General features: G+C 44.4%; 1 protein-coding gene across 1 annotated transcript in view; it reads right to left on the bottom strand.

Moving 5' to 3' along the window:
- LOC146180808 (proton-coupled folate transporter-like) overlaps positions 1 to 12,181 on the bottom strand; it is a 67,130-nt gene extending 54,949 nt beyond the window's left edge. Inside the window, exon 1 of the mRNA XM_084575661.1 lies at positions 11,870 to 12,181. Within this exon, the coding sequence (XP_084431787.1) occupies positions 11,870 to 12,181 (312 nt within the window). The remainder of the gene's footprint in view (positions 1 to 11,869) is intronic.
- Positions 12,182 to 15,481: the final 3,300 nt, after the last annotated feature.

The following is a 15,481-nucleotide window of genomic DNA, read 5'->3' as shown; positions in this document are numbered from 1 at the left end:
CTCTTGTAAATCGCCAGCTATTTGGATCAGCTCGTGAATTGTACGCGCAGTGCAGCGGTGTTACATGTGTTACAAAATTTAAAGTGACGAAGTGCGAAATAGCATGTCGGCGAAGGTCGCAGGATCATGTGCGTACATTTTAAGGATGCCGTCCGCTGGCGCCGCTGTGCCAGACGCGGTAAAGACACGGGGGGCGAGGTGCAGAGTTTATTGCGCTCTGACACGATGAATCGCTTTGTATAAGCAACACAAAGTGAAGCAGCAGGCTCGTCGAGACAGCGTAAACAAACTAACATACAATTTAGTATCGCCGTCGCTGCACCAAGAACGCCAAGCACGCTTTGTTGAAGCATATTGTTCTGCGTGAACTTAATTCTTTTACGGCGCCGTCATTAGAGAGATTTAGCATACCGTGATCCGCGATCCGCCACCGTGACACTCTACCGCTCGTGGGCGGGGCGTACAAGCTGACTGGTTGCGATGCGCCAGGTCAATGTGCCGACATCAAGTATGTGGCGCCATCTATCGGCATCAAAGTGATCTGGCCATGCGCAATGGAACGCGCGGTGGCGGTCTACGGTAGCGGATCGCGGATCACGGTGTGCTAAAAAAAAATCTCTCTATTAAGTAAAGGCAAAGTAACGCACTGGTCGGCGGTAGCAAACATTTTCACCCCGAAAAAAAAAACATGGCCTAATTTATCAATAGAGAGATTTAGCTTACCGTGATCCGCGATCCGCCACCGTGGCCCTCTACCGTGCGTGGGCGGGGCGAACAAGCTCATTGGTCCCTACGCGGCAGGTCCATGTGCGGACATCCAGTATGTGGCGCCATCTATCCGCGTCGAGGGGGTTTGGGCATGCGCAGTGGAACGCGTGGTGGCGGTTCACGGTAGCGGATCGCGGATCACGGTAAGCTAAAACTCTCTATTGCTATCACCGCGCGGTTGTGAATATTGTACTTTTCATTGTGTAATGGTGTCTCTTTATGTTGTTTCATCGGCATACACCTCGTGCCACCAATTAGCTAGAACGTCGTTCATTAACTGCCGTCAAAAAATAAAATGACATCGCACATTGATGGCATCTCTGGTTGACACACATTTGCCAACAGTTTCCAGCTGCGAACACAGAACTACAGTTGGTTGGTTTAGTTTATGGTGTTTAACATCCCGATGCGGGGGACAGTAGTGGAGAGCTCTGGAAATTTCTAACACCTGGGTTTCTTTCACATACAACTAAAAATATATAGCTAATAAATCTGTGCATAGAGCTTTATGTGCATTTACATCAACAATACAAATAAAAAAGAAAGCTGCGGGCGGTCATCGATCCGCACATAAACATGCAGAGTGTGTGTGATTTCGCTGAACTGAATATAAATGTATCTGATGCCGGCTGGCTGGATAATTAACTTAATTTGAGGCTAGCTTTTGCAAACTTCCGCAAGTAAAATGGACGCTGCATATTGCTGCGCACGAGCGCACACGGCGTTAGAAGGTAAACACATGTTGCCATTAGGCGAGCCATGTTCACGTTGAATACTTCGTACGCTTCTTTCGCGGCTAAATGAACAAAATTTCAAACCAATGAACCAGCGTATTTCGCACAAGGTGTTCCTTGATAGCGCGAATTTTTCCTGGTCGGTTCTGTGAAGTCACACCTACCACTGGTACAGATCACTCTTTTCGTAGGCACAGAGAACACGCATTTCTAGACTCGGGCCTGGTGCCGCACCAGAGGCAGAGCAGAATTTCTCACGTGTACACTGCGAGAAGTAATAATAATTGGTTCACAGGAAGGGAAAGGTGCAGTATCTGTCACACTTGTGTCTGTGGACACCTGAACCACGCCGTAAGAGAAGGGAGGAAGATGGGAGTTAAAGTGGAAACGATCGAAAAAAGAGGAACTTCCGCTCAAGACACGTATTCCGCGCACGCGCTTGGAAGGGATATGGCGACGCGAAGTCACGTGACGCGGATCAGCCAGTAGGCGAGCGGCGGCGCGGGGAAAACGAATGCGGTACTCTGAAAATTTTCCAATGACTCTAGCTTTTTCTTGGGCTGGGCGCTCCGTTTACTTCTGTCCGCACCTGTACATACTCTGCGAGTTTCATGGCCTGCCATAGTGATTGTGTGATGTGAATTTTCATATTAATTTCTATACTGCTCATAAACGATCGCCGATATTCAGTCGAAATTCATCACGATTTAGAGGGACAGCTTCATTCTCTCATGATAACGCTGAAGCTTTGCTTTAAATAGCCACCATTAGGAAATGATTGTCTCATCCTGAAGAAGCATCATGAACCTCTTGGCGCAGCAACATCAAGACCACCGAAAACGTTATCGCAGCTGGCCTCGACATCAATAAGGATAGACCATTTTGGTAGCAGGCCAGCTCGTGTGTTGATGACAGATTTTCGTTAAAGATATGAATACCTCAAGAAGCTCGTCACGATTGCTTTCCTTGAGGAGCAAGAACAGGCTGCAGACGTCTTCGCCACTGTTGAAAAATTCGCAGAAGACGCCCTTTAGACCGCCAGCTATCTTCGACATTATTGCAGCAGTACCCAATGGAAGGCAAGATAAAATCACTCTTGTTCAAACCCACAGCGAGTGCTTTTCGCCGTTTGAACAACATAACAAAAAGGATGTCTGCTACCTTCCCTTGCATCGACGACACATGAACTGCGTCTGCAGAGCGAAGTATTTAATCAGTAGCAGATGTGATAAACTCCTGCTTTGGGTGAAGAGAAAGGCCACGAAAAAGTCTAAGTGTTGCAGCAATAAAAGAAAACCAGTAGTTCTGCCGTACGTGCACCGTTTTTCACATGGCTTGCGGAATGTCGCCAATCGCTATGATGTAGGCACAGTAATGTCAGGTGTGTGTGCCTTAGTAAGAAGAAAGGCAGACGCGTTAAAAAGTGAGCATCGCTGCTATGTTAACCATAAATCTAGGTTTGTACAGTGCAGAACGCAGGTAATTTACAAAATTCCTCTTTCTTGTGAAAAATACTACATAGGGCAGACTGGCCGTTGTTTGAATATCTGGCTCTTCGAACATAGAAATTCTTTAACCCCTACGTCACAAGACAATTTGCCTAAACATTGCACGAAGTGTAAATGCCGCCCCATTTTCGATAAAACTATCGTTCTTGGCACATCGCGCAATCAACGTACACGAGAAATTATAGAGGCATATCATATCATGAAAGGAGGGGATAAGTGTGTTAGCGAAGCTTCCATTAACTTAACAAAAGTAGAGATTACATACCTTGAATCAGTGGTCAAGTAGTTTTTTCACGTGTTTTTTTTTTGTGTATCTTTGCAGACTTGCCTTTTTTCCACATTTTTGTCAATTTTTGTCAATTTCACACCTTTATTACATGTATTTGATAATTTTTTGTACCCTATATATTCTGTTAGCTTTTCTAATAAAAAGTCAGTTGTGAGTAAGCGCTCGTGTGTGTATCCCTCATTTTGTCCTTGTCTTCTTTGCGCTACGTTTCCTAAAATGCGAATGCACCAACTCGCCCAATTTTAGCATTCTTGTGAAGTATTTATCTTCGGTGGGTCTCAAGTATGGAGTAGGATGGACAGTTGGGCGAGTACGGCCTTGGTTAATGAAAGCGATCGTATTGAAACTGCCGTGATCTCCTCGGATGGGTTTTCTCAGTTAAAGGGGACGCGTGTGATCTCTGTTTAGCATTGGCGAAAGTCCACCGAGTTATGAATAAGGAGTTGACAGTCTGAAGGGCTAATGTATGTGACATATGAGATGATCCTGTTGTGTTCCTATCAAAGGTTGCCTAAAAAGAAATTTGACCTGCTGGACGCACTCCAGCCGTCAGGAAATACATTTGAGGAAGAAAAATGCCATTCGCCTAAAACGAGTTGCTGCTTCCGGGTCATAATATATGTAAAGAAGCAGTTCTACCATACCTACAGAAAACAGCTGTTATTGCACAATTTGTACAACTTGCCGGTAAACAAGCTATGTGCAGGAATGATTATTTGTGAGACGTTTTTAAGTGTCGTAAAGCTTTCGACCGAGACAACAAAGCACGCACCGTTTAAGTGATTAGCACCGCAAGGCCCAGACGAAGACAAATCCACGTTTTTAAGTATTAGCTCGGCTTGTGAACTAAAGCTCTCCCGCGAATCTTGTTCAGTGCTCCTTTATACTGCGTAGCCATCTTTCTCTCGTTCTACCCTAGCATCGCAAGCGTTGTTCAGTCTGCTCCTGGAAATTTTGAAGGAAGCGCCGAAGCTGAAATTCACATCGACGAAATCAGCGTAGGTCCTGAGGCTTCCTTGTTTAGAAAAGCGACATACTGAAGGAAGGCATAGAGCGTATAGAGTACCCCAGCTGCTTCCTGTCCAGAGCCGAAGCTAAGCACCGAGTGAGCTAGAAGGAACGCTTTAGCGTCACTTGGGCTACATCAAAGTTTTTTTGTCGAGCAGATTTTTTTACTTCACGGTGCTCCATAAGTTCTCTTTACGGATAGGATACAGGGTAGAAGCAGAGAAAGCAGATGTTTACGGCGCGTAAAAGATCACTGAACAAGGGCTGAAGGAGACCCTCAGTTCACAAGCCGAGCCAACGATCCTACAAGAGGACCTGTCGTCCTGTGAGTGCAGACGATGACAAATTCTCTTATCGAAGCTTTGCCTTGGCTTGCGAACTCAGACTACCCTCAGCCTTCGTTCAGTGCTCTTTCAAACTTTATGGATAGTGAAATACAATTTATAGCTAAGCTTGTGCAGCCATTCCAAGCTGCAGCTACAAAAATCTAACGGCGAAAAAGCATATATCATGTGCGGATCAATGACTGCGGAGCATCTGAACAAAACAAATAGCTGAAATACTCGGCATGTACGTCGGCCCCGCGCGCTGGATTTGGGTCTCCCTTATGTTGGCGTGGAATGCCGCTGTGCAGGAGGCAACTCGGATGGCGTTATTTAAGCTCCTTCATGGCAAAAGGCAGTGGCCATTCTCGGTGCCCAGTTGTCGAATTTCAACACCGCCATCCAACATCAAAGTGCAGAGGAAATCTGGTTAAGCGATTAAGGACCAGCAGCGCAACGATATACGATGCTACAATTTGCAACGATTTGCCACAAAAAAAAAAAAAAAAGGCGGGAAAGGTCCCGGTTACGACATCTGTTAGCCGCGCTCAATTCAGTGAAATTTTTTTAGCGCTCCTTTTAGACTCTACAGATTCCTTCATCGACAACGTGAATTGTAATGCACAACTGTCCTGCACATAATGAGAGATTCCCATAGAGGGCACACACGACCAAAATCTGTCAATGTTATGAGTATAATGCTATATCATGCGCACTGAAGGATGCTTTAATAAGTGTTTATTTGTCATTTGTGATTATTTATAACCAAATGTTTTCTAAACGCATCGTGGTGAAGATACTGTGACAAGGACTATAGTGCCGAAAAACTCCGTTTTGTTGGTTGACGCTGAAAACCGCTGGCATATGGTTTTATCCCATTGTGAAACAATACGTGACCAGATGGTTTTAGTCACTTATTGCCTGGAATTTCCATGCTTGATTCCAACTAAGAGCCGCCAATAGGAGCATGGATCCTGTAATTGGACGACTGCTAAGTACCTCTGCCACTGTCGCGCCTCCAAATTGTTTAGTATGTGTAAGCAGAAGCCAGCTCAATAATGAATTCATCTCATTGCTACGTGCTGTTCGTTTTGCTCGTTTGCTGCCTGCGGCATTCTGACGAGCCGTGATAATACTTCAAACACGTAACCCAACAAAGATAACCCTACACACTTTGTAACCTTGAAAATGCATGCTTTTAGATAATTACCTTTCAATACAGGCAAGCACGGTTCTACTCGAAATCCGTGATCTGCACCAGATGGAAGTAGTCACGACCAAGATTTTACGTTGATGACGACTTAAGAGCAACACCGTCCCTAAAGCGTATTCTGACTGAGTCCTTCTTGTCTTGTGTTTCTATTTGGGTTGTGGTACTGCTATTGTTGCAGCCTGTAACATTTTGCCACCAACACAGTATAGCTTTGAAACTGTATGAAAGCCCCTGCGTTTCTTTAACGAAAGCTACCAAGGTGCCTTAATCAGGAGACATTAAAAGCGACCTGAACTCCACACGGATACAGTATGTGCATCGACGTCGCCAAGCATCATCCTCAATCGACAATAGATTTCCGCCGTGAAAGACACACACTCACTATAAACGCTGTGGATGGCCAAAAAATAGAAAACAGTCTCTACAAAAAGATAGGGGAACGAATATACAAGTATTGTATCAGTGAAGCCGTGATTGAAGCTGCAGTAGTCATTGGCAGCAGCAGTGGCGGCGAAGGCACATTATTAACGATCGCCTGTATCTCGCAGGAATACCATTCCGGAAATCTTTGTCGGCCATCTGAAGCCTGTTTTCCCGTCGACCTGCGTTATAATCGGGCACTCGGCCACCGCAGTGAAGCGCAGCTGTACTCAGCTGTGCTTGAAGAAGCATCCTCATTGGCTGCTCAGGGTTGACGTCACGGCAACGAATACTATAAAATTCATCAACGGCGACCGGACATCGCATTGGCAGCAGCAGCGGCAGCGAAGGCACATTGTTAACGATCACCCGTATCTCGCAGGTTAGTTCCTGGTTACGTTCTGTCTGTCATATTAATTTATTTTAGGCGTACCCGTAACACTGCTGCTGCCGAATGCTGATTTCCTCTACGGTGCTTTTTTGTTTTGAACTGAAATCCTAGTTTTGTGCATGTTTTCCTATTTATAAACTGTACGGACGACACACGTGCGTAAAGCCGACTGTCTGATATGTCCAGAGAGCTTGTGAAACTTTTCGACGATTTCAAACAGGAACTAAAGCAGGAATTCAAAGAAGGATTGGAACGAGTGCTAAGAAAAGATAACCGAGAAATTAAGTCTAATTTGACATACATAAATGAAAGCTATGAAGAATTGAAAACTTCGGTTATGACCGTCAGAAGGGAAAAGGAAGAATTCAAGAACTGTGTAACTGGTTTGCAGGAGGAACGCGACGCCCTGCGTTCGCCCGATATCTGCTTTACCACTGACTGAGGAAGAAGGCGTAGAAGAAATAAGTAGGCAACTTGACGCGGTTTTTTGCGTTCCTCTTGAAAACTCAGATATTCAAGCATGCCACCGTATCCGAACCGCCGAACCACTGCTCCAAACATTGTCGTCCAGTTTGCTCACCGGGCGAAACGAGATGCTTTTCTTGGAAAGGCTAAGAAACAAAGCCTTACAACACAGGATTTGGGACTCACGCCAAAGGCATCCATCTTTGTAAATGAGCACCTTTCTCCAGCAACAAAACGGCTGTTTGGCGCGGCTAACAAGAAAAGAAAAGCAGTTGGCTGGAAATATCTGTGGACACGGCATGGAAAAATTTATGCCCGACAAGCAGATGCTTCGACCGTCATCTGCATCGGTCACCCTGATGACCTGGCTAAAATAGTTTAGCTATGCTAGCAGGCGTACTTTCAATGCTCTTTCCTTTTCATGGTTGTTCAGCCGCGTGAAGTTAAAACTTCAGATAAAGAAAAGCACACGGCTTTATCTATCTTTCATCAGAATGCGATATGTAGCAAACAAGAAAGAAGAACTGGCACTCATACTTGAGATGTTTCGCGTAACATTGTCTATTATCATGATCACCGAGACATGTTATACTAAGAAATCACATGTGTTCAGTCCGCCTGGTTTTCAGTCCTTTTGTCTAAATCGCACAGATAGGCGACGGAATGGTGTCTATTTTAGTCAAAGAAAACATTATATGTGAGGAAGTCGATGAATTTTGTGCAGTCGCTATAGATTATGAAGTGCTTACTTTGCGCTCCGAAAAAAATATTTTCTTTGTTGTATACCGGCCTCTTAACATCGCAATGTTCTTTATATTTCTTGAAAACTTATTTGGCTATGTGATAGACAATAACTTAGATTTTTTTTTTTTTTTTTTGGCGGAGACATAAATTTGAATAGGCTTGTACCGACAAATGCCCAGAAAGAACTCTGTGATGTTATGAATTCAAACGGCTTTCGGAATGTTATATCAGAACCTACTCGTATAACTCCTAATAGTTTCTCATTACTGAATGTATGTATAAAAAAATATTATATCAGACCTAACAACCACGAATGTTGTATGCACTGGCCTCAGTGACCACTTTGGAATAGTTTCGTTAGTCAGAAAATATCATATGCTCACTAAGAACGCCAAAAAACCTAGACATATAAAAGAAATAACTCCTGTCACTCCAGAGTCGTTTCGTCGTGCTGTTAGTAACCAAGACTGGAACCCTGTCTATAGTGCACAAGATAACGATACAGCATCATCATCATCATCAGCCTGATTATACCCACTGCAGGGCGAAGGCCTCTCCAATCACTTAATCCGGTTCTGTGCTAGCTGCATCCACTTGACCCCTGCGAACTTCTTAATCTCATCCGCCCACCTAACTTTCTGCCGCCCCCTGCTACGCTTTCCTTCCCTTGGAATCCAGTTTGTTACCCTGAGCGACCATCGGTTATCCTCTCTTCGCACTAGTACATGTCGTGCCCATCTCCATTTCTTCTTCTTAATTTCCACTAGAATGTCGGTAACTTGAGTTATTTCTCTGACCCACTCTGCACGCTTTCTATCTCTTAATGTTACCCCTACCATTTTTCGTTCCATAGCCCTCTGGGTTGTCCTCAACTTAAGTAGAACTCTCTTGGTTAGCCTCCACGTTCCAGCCCCATAGGTGAGTACAGGCAAGATGCAACTGTTGTATACTTTCCTCTTGATCGATACCGGTAAGCTGCTAGTCATAATCTGCGAGTGCTTGCCAAAAGCGCTCCATCCCAATCTTATTCTTCTTGTTATTTCCTTTTCATGGTCCGGATCTGCGGTTACTACCTGTCCTAAGTAGACATATTCGCTCACTACTTCCAGTATTTCGCTACCTAATGTAAACTGCTGTTCCTTCCCGAGGCTGTTGAACATTACCTTAGTCTTCTGCATATTGATTTTCAAGCCTACCTTTCTACTCTTCCTGTCTAGGTCATCAATCATTACTAGCAGTTCATCCCCCGAGTTGCTTAGCAAGGCAATGTCATCAGCAAATCGCAGATTACTGAGGTATTCTCCATCTACCCTTATCCCTAACTGCTCCCATTCCAAGTCTCTGAATACTTCCTCTAAACAAGCTGTGAATAGTACTGGGGAGATTGTACAGCATACTGTAAGTTCATTGACCTGTTCAAAGCCCTATATTATGCAAACTTTCCATTGCTGCCATGAAGGAAACCGAAAAAGGCTCAAAAGCCTTGGCTAACGCTGGAGTTACTGAACGCGATTATGCATAAACATGCCCTGTATGCAAAGTTTGTAAAAGACAAAGACATGCACGCTCTATCTGAATTTGAGGAATATCGAAAGAAGCTTACATCAAGACTACGTGCAGCAAGGAACGCCTATTTTGGATATCTATTTTCTGATAATAGCATAAAAATGTTCCGATGTACTTTAGCGAAACCTAAGCTCTCTATTGCATTATGGTGCACAAGGGACCATACCCGACATGTTTATACATGAAGGAATGCGGGTAAATGGCCGGCAGTTGGCTGACGCTTTAAACAACATTTGTGCAGCAAGGCAATGAGCGTGATGAATTTACTAAGAAAGACACATGTGGAGCGGAACGTTTTCTTTCTCGGTCCGAAATAAGCGATTCGCTCTTTATCTCACCAACTGACTGCGCGGAAGTATCCTTCTGTATCAGGGCTATTAAAAATAGTAAATCTGAGGGCGTATGTAGCATGCAGGTGCTCCCTGTCAAGTACGTGCTTGACACAATTTGTCCCGCTATCACCTATATATAAAAACCTAATCTTATCTACAGGGGTGTTTCCGCATGCAATGCAGACTCCACGTCTAGTACCTGTATTCAAATCTGGAGATCAGAGACTTTTTACTAACTATCGGCCAATCTCAATATTACCTGTATTTTCAAAAGGCATAGAAAGAATATTGCACATCAAAATTGTATCGTTTCTGTCCCGTCATAATCTTCTTCTTGATTACCAGCATGGCTTCGGGAAGCATAGATCAACCGAAACGGCCCTCTTAACACAAAAGGAAATCATAATTGAAGCATTTAGCAAGAAACAGATTGTGTTGGGCATTTATGTTGATTTTTCAAAGACATTTGATCTTGTCAACCGCACTATCCTTCTTTTAAAGTTGCACAGATATGGCATTCATGGAATACCCCATGCGCTACTTAAATCTTATCTTAGCAATAGATCACAATATGTTTAATTAAATAATATTAATTCCTCATTACAATCACTTCATGTCAGCGTACCACAGGATAGTATACTTGTACCACTGTTATTCCTTATTTGCATTAATGATATAGCGCACTGTACACAGGATGTAAAGTTTAATTCCTATGCGGGCGATACCACAATTTTCGTAACCAGCACCACTGAAGCCGATGTAGAGGAACGCGCAAATATGGCACTTCAGGACTTGAACGTATGGGTCCCCCCCAAAGCAATTCACTTAAAAATAAATACTAGGAAAACAAAAGGGGTGTTATACACGCCTAAAGGGAAGGAATTATCATGTGACATAAACATACGCTTAGGAACAGAAGCAGTTGAAATTGTTCGCTCTATCAAAGTACTCGGAGTAATATTTTCAAGGCCCCTTACATTGAACGACCACCCAGATTATGTACAATCTCAGGTTGCATCAGCCGTTGGCGCCATTGGCAGACTGAGATTCATGCTGTCTCCTAAAATAAAACTCTTGTTATATAACACGTTAGTGTTGTCACTATTGCAATACTGTAGCTTAGTCTGGTGTACCACAGGGATAACCAACCTATCTAAATTACTTTTATTGCAGAAAAGAGCATTACGGTATGTTGCTGGCGTGCCTTATTACCATCCATCCAACGAACTTTTTCGGAGTGTAATGTTCTGTTGGTGTTCTCCTTCTTTGATTACAGGATCATATTAACTTATAAATATTTATACAAATCTAATGACAGTTTTGTTATAGCTTTTGCAAAGTTAGAAGGAAATATCCGCGAGCGACAAACACGACATAAAGAAAAATATATTCTTCCAATACCATGTATGTATTCTTACACTCAGTCGTTATGCTACACTGTACCGAGACTATTAAATAAATTACATGCTGCTGGATTCGATCCAGTTAAGGAAAGTAATCGCTAAATTAACTTTTTTTACCGTGAGCACCTGTAATGATCCAAACATTGTTTCAGGCTTTCTAACCTTGTATTGTTTTACTTTAGAACTGTGAACTGAAGGGTGTTTCCTGTTTCTATTTTTTTTTGCTTTGTGTTGAATTAAGTGCCTTAATTTGTTATGTACAAAAGTTATGCCACATATAATTTTATGTATAGATTTGCTGTACAGGTTGCAGACCGACTAGCCTCCTCTCTGTTGTCGTGCCAATTATTGTAATGGGGCCAGGGTCCCGTCAAGCTGTTTCCACAGCTTTTAGTCCTGGCTCCTCCTTTCCCTGCAGGAAAGAAAATAAACCTGACTTGACTTGATTTGATTATTATGCCGAGTTAAAAACTTCGAAAAAACTTAAGTTTGGGCAGGCCACAGAAGGACAGCTTGAACGCCTACACAATCGCTATGGTGTATGAGAAAGAGGACTCTTAGGCAAACCTCGCTGTGCGAAAAACTAATAGCGTCCATATATTGCGGCTGCTCTTTGTCGACCTTTTTATTTTGGTTTCAGCGGGCGTAGCTGCGTTATAGCGGAACGCGAGCTAGAAGTGTAGGGGTGGACCAGTCATTACGCACCTGTGTGATTAGTAGCCTCATGGCGTACGACATTGTGTATGCCAGTAGGAAGATACACAGCGTCTGGCTCTTTACCAACGCAGCCCACACGTCGGTCAGCTGAACCGCATGAAGTGCAGTCCCACTACATGCCAGACAGCCGGCCGTCGCTGCTGTTGGCAGCACAACCGGCGAAGCCGTCCTGACGGCGTCGTCGCCGCACTTCGTGGCCCGCGTCGATGGCGAGAGTACGGGGCCCGAACTGCTGTACGAGTAGCCATCATCGCTGCTCGGGGACAGGCTGGTGGCCGAAGGACGCGCACCTGGCAGCATTGGCGAGCCGTCGGAAGAGCAGATTACGAAGCCCGACCAGGACACATCCAGTCACCGACCACCCATGATCGGTGCGGCGAGCAGCGGACGGCGTGCCACCCGTTCACCGGACATGGCTGCGCTTCGATGAGGGAAGTCATCATGAAGAGAAGGCGTGACTCTGGTAACTATAAGACTAGAGGGCAAGTGCGCTAGTTACGGAAATCAAGCACTTCTAATCGTAAGGGTACCTTCGAGTACTCCTTAGATGATGAATCATTTTATTTCCACCCATCAAGGAATCTTTCTCCCCTTTGGAATCCCTGGAATCCCTTGGGATTCACCGTTGTCCAGGGCCAGATGGTTGATTTCCTTTCGGACGTCTTTGTTCTGGCTGATCCATGAAGCCTCCGATGGCTCCACATTTCTGTCTCGTTTGCTGTAGCTAGGGCATGTCCACACCATGTGTATCATGTGCGTAATTTCGTCGCAATGTTTACACCACGGATCCTGCATCGCCGGATGCCATCTGCTTAGTGCGAGTGGGTTGGTAAAAAACCTCGTATACAACTTTGTCAACATAATCTCTTCCTTTCTGCTTAGATCTTTGCCTGCTCGAAGCAGTGTCCGTCTTTCTAATCTGTTATGGTTTAGAATATCATGATATGAGGGGGGGGGGGGGTCCGCTCCTCGCTCTGAAGGGGCTCTAGCTCGACGAGACCGCACCGGTATTCTGATGTGCGAGTAAAACCAGACTCACGGGAGAAATACAAAATTGTGCAGATTAAACCACAAATTACAATGACAAGAACCACCCGTCAAGAAGGCCATCGAAGACAATGCTTAGACAACGAAAGCGAGAAAATCTTTGATCAGAATCACTCTAGTTCTATAAGTCAGCAATGGCATGGGTCTTACATGTCGGATGATTTAGGCCTCTTTATAGCAAGGATGAAAGATCAGACACTAACATGCACAAATATGAGCTCGGAATCCTCTGCAGGCGGTCTGTAATAGCGCTCCCCATCTAGTCGTGAACACGGCACTTCCTTCGCCTCATGGGAGCTGGAATATATTGCAGGAAGAAGATCGTGGATCACTCTTTTTACGGACACAGGCTCCACACGCACAACACCCGGGACAGTGGGAACACGGAGCGGATATGAAGAACTGAGCTTACAGAGGAGAACTAGGAGGTTTCATGAGGAGGAAATAACAGTGAATATCAATAAACAATTCGCCGTTTAACCTCGCGGATCCGACACCGCAGACTTATTCACACATGAGCATATTGTGAAGAAGCCTCGCGCGTGGAATCCGAAACGTCACTTTATTAATCCTCCTCATGCCATCATCCTTCGTCATTAGCGATAAAAGCCCACCTATTAAAGTACACATGTGCGATGGAAGTAGGCTGTGAATTATCATTAGTTTATTTTGAAAGCTTTTACGCAATGCAGATGTGTCATCGTTTTCACGATTAAGCGGAAGCCAGGCAGCGTGGCACGTAGTGTTGCGAACTCACGTTTACAGCATCACTGCTTGACCTTTTAGTTCACGCCTATTAGAGAAGTTGAAAGTCTCAGCACACCTGATTAAAAGCAGCGAAAACGTAATTAAGAGTTGCGCATTAAAGCTGTGAAACACACATTCCTGCGCCCCTATTGCATTGGCAAACAACGAACCTGCTTTTGTTTCCCGATGTAATTCGGATTTTGGCTAGCGCATGCGACTTTGTCGTTATGTGTAGCTGATCGTCTCGAGAGACTGAGGCTGTGAAGAGCGCCGATGTGGAAGGTTTGAGAATGTAGACCTCCTGATTAGTCTCATATACAGCCAAAATAGTTTGTTTATAGTCAAAATGTCGTGTAGGATTCGTCCAGTCATGTAACCTGCAATCACAGCGTGGAACTTGCAGCGTGTCTTGGAGGACTTAATTTGGTTAGTAAAATAATATTCCGCCAATATTAATACCCGAGACATGCGCGTTTTCGATCCATAGCTGTAAAAAAAAAAAAAAAAAGAAAAAAAAAAAAAAAAAACGACCAAACTCTCACGTTGACCACCATAATATTTTTAGTATAATATTGGCCCTTGATATCAGAAGTAAAGTTGTTTAGTTATTTGTTTTAGTTGATCGTTTCATCACTGAGGTCTATCGCTTAGTACAGGACGTCCGTATTGCTGTACAATCCCCCATAAACAGACCGCACCCCTCGCGGTCTCCGCATATCTCTCGCAAACAACGATCTGTAAACAATTTTTAAAAACCTTGTATTTGCCCAGCTACCAGAGTCATAAGGTAGAAATTCAGGTTATCCGAATTAATTATCCGAATTATCCGGTAAATAAGCTATCAATTTAATTACCGCCTGTCTATACGCCGCATATTATATCGTATGTGACCAAGCGGAAAGAGAAAATTCACTCTCTCCGCCTTTTACGAATTATTAGGGAGGAACCTGAGAAGGAAGAGAGAGAGAGTGCTGGAGGCGACAGGTGGCATAGTGTCCTCGGAAGTTATGGCTAGAAGAGAGCAGTAAGCAATCGCAAGGTTACTGCCACGGTAACAACCCGGAGCGGGGCTAGCGAGCGTGGAAGGAGCAGATTGTGACGGCACCGGAGGAATGTTCCACACGAGCGAATTCTTTTGCGACAGAATGCAGGGCAAAAAAAAACCCCGGCCCTCAGTCACCAGCGGCTGCGGAACAACTGACCACGGCGGCGGTAAGACCTGTGACGCACAGGGGGTGCTAAGAATACCTGGCTCCGCTGGACAGGCCGCCATTGGAAACTGACCCTGGCAACGTTTAATGCTAGAACCCTAGCTAGTGAAGCTAGTTTAGCAGGGCTGTTAGAGGAACTAGAGGGCATGAAATGGGATGTCATAGGCCTTAGTGGGGTTAGGAGGCCAAATGAGGCATATACTGTACTGAAGGATGGGCATGTACTGTGTTATCGAGGTTTACCAGAGAGGCGACAACTAGGAGTAGGTTTCCTTGTCAATAAGTATATAGCTGGTAATATAGATGAATTATATAACATTAATGAGAGGGTTGCAGGCATCGTAATTAGGCTTAATAAGCGGTATAAACTGAAGGTTGTACAGGCCTATGCACCTACATGTAGTTATGATGACCAGGCAGTTGAAAGCTTCTATGAAGATGCAGAATCGGCAAGGCGAAAAGTAAAGACGCAGTATGCTGTACTAATGGGCGATTTCAATGCCAAGGTAAGGAAAAAACAGGCAGGAGACAAGGCAGTAGGTGACTATGGCATTGGTTCTAGGAATAGCAGGGGGGAGTTACTAGAGTTTGGAGA

The sequence above is a fragment of the Amblyomma maculatum genome, chromosome 8 (genome assembly GCF_055883805.1).
Source record: "Amblyomma maculatum isolate TAMU_Amacu chromosome 8, ASM5588380v1, whole genome shotgun sequence".
Lineage (NCBI taxonomy): Eukaryota > Metazoa > Arthropoda > Arachnida > Ixodida > Ixodidae > Amblyomma > Amblyomma maculatum.
The sequence above is the reverse complement of the archived record's forward strand: the minus strand, read 5'-3'. Positions and strand labels throughout refer to the sequence as shown.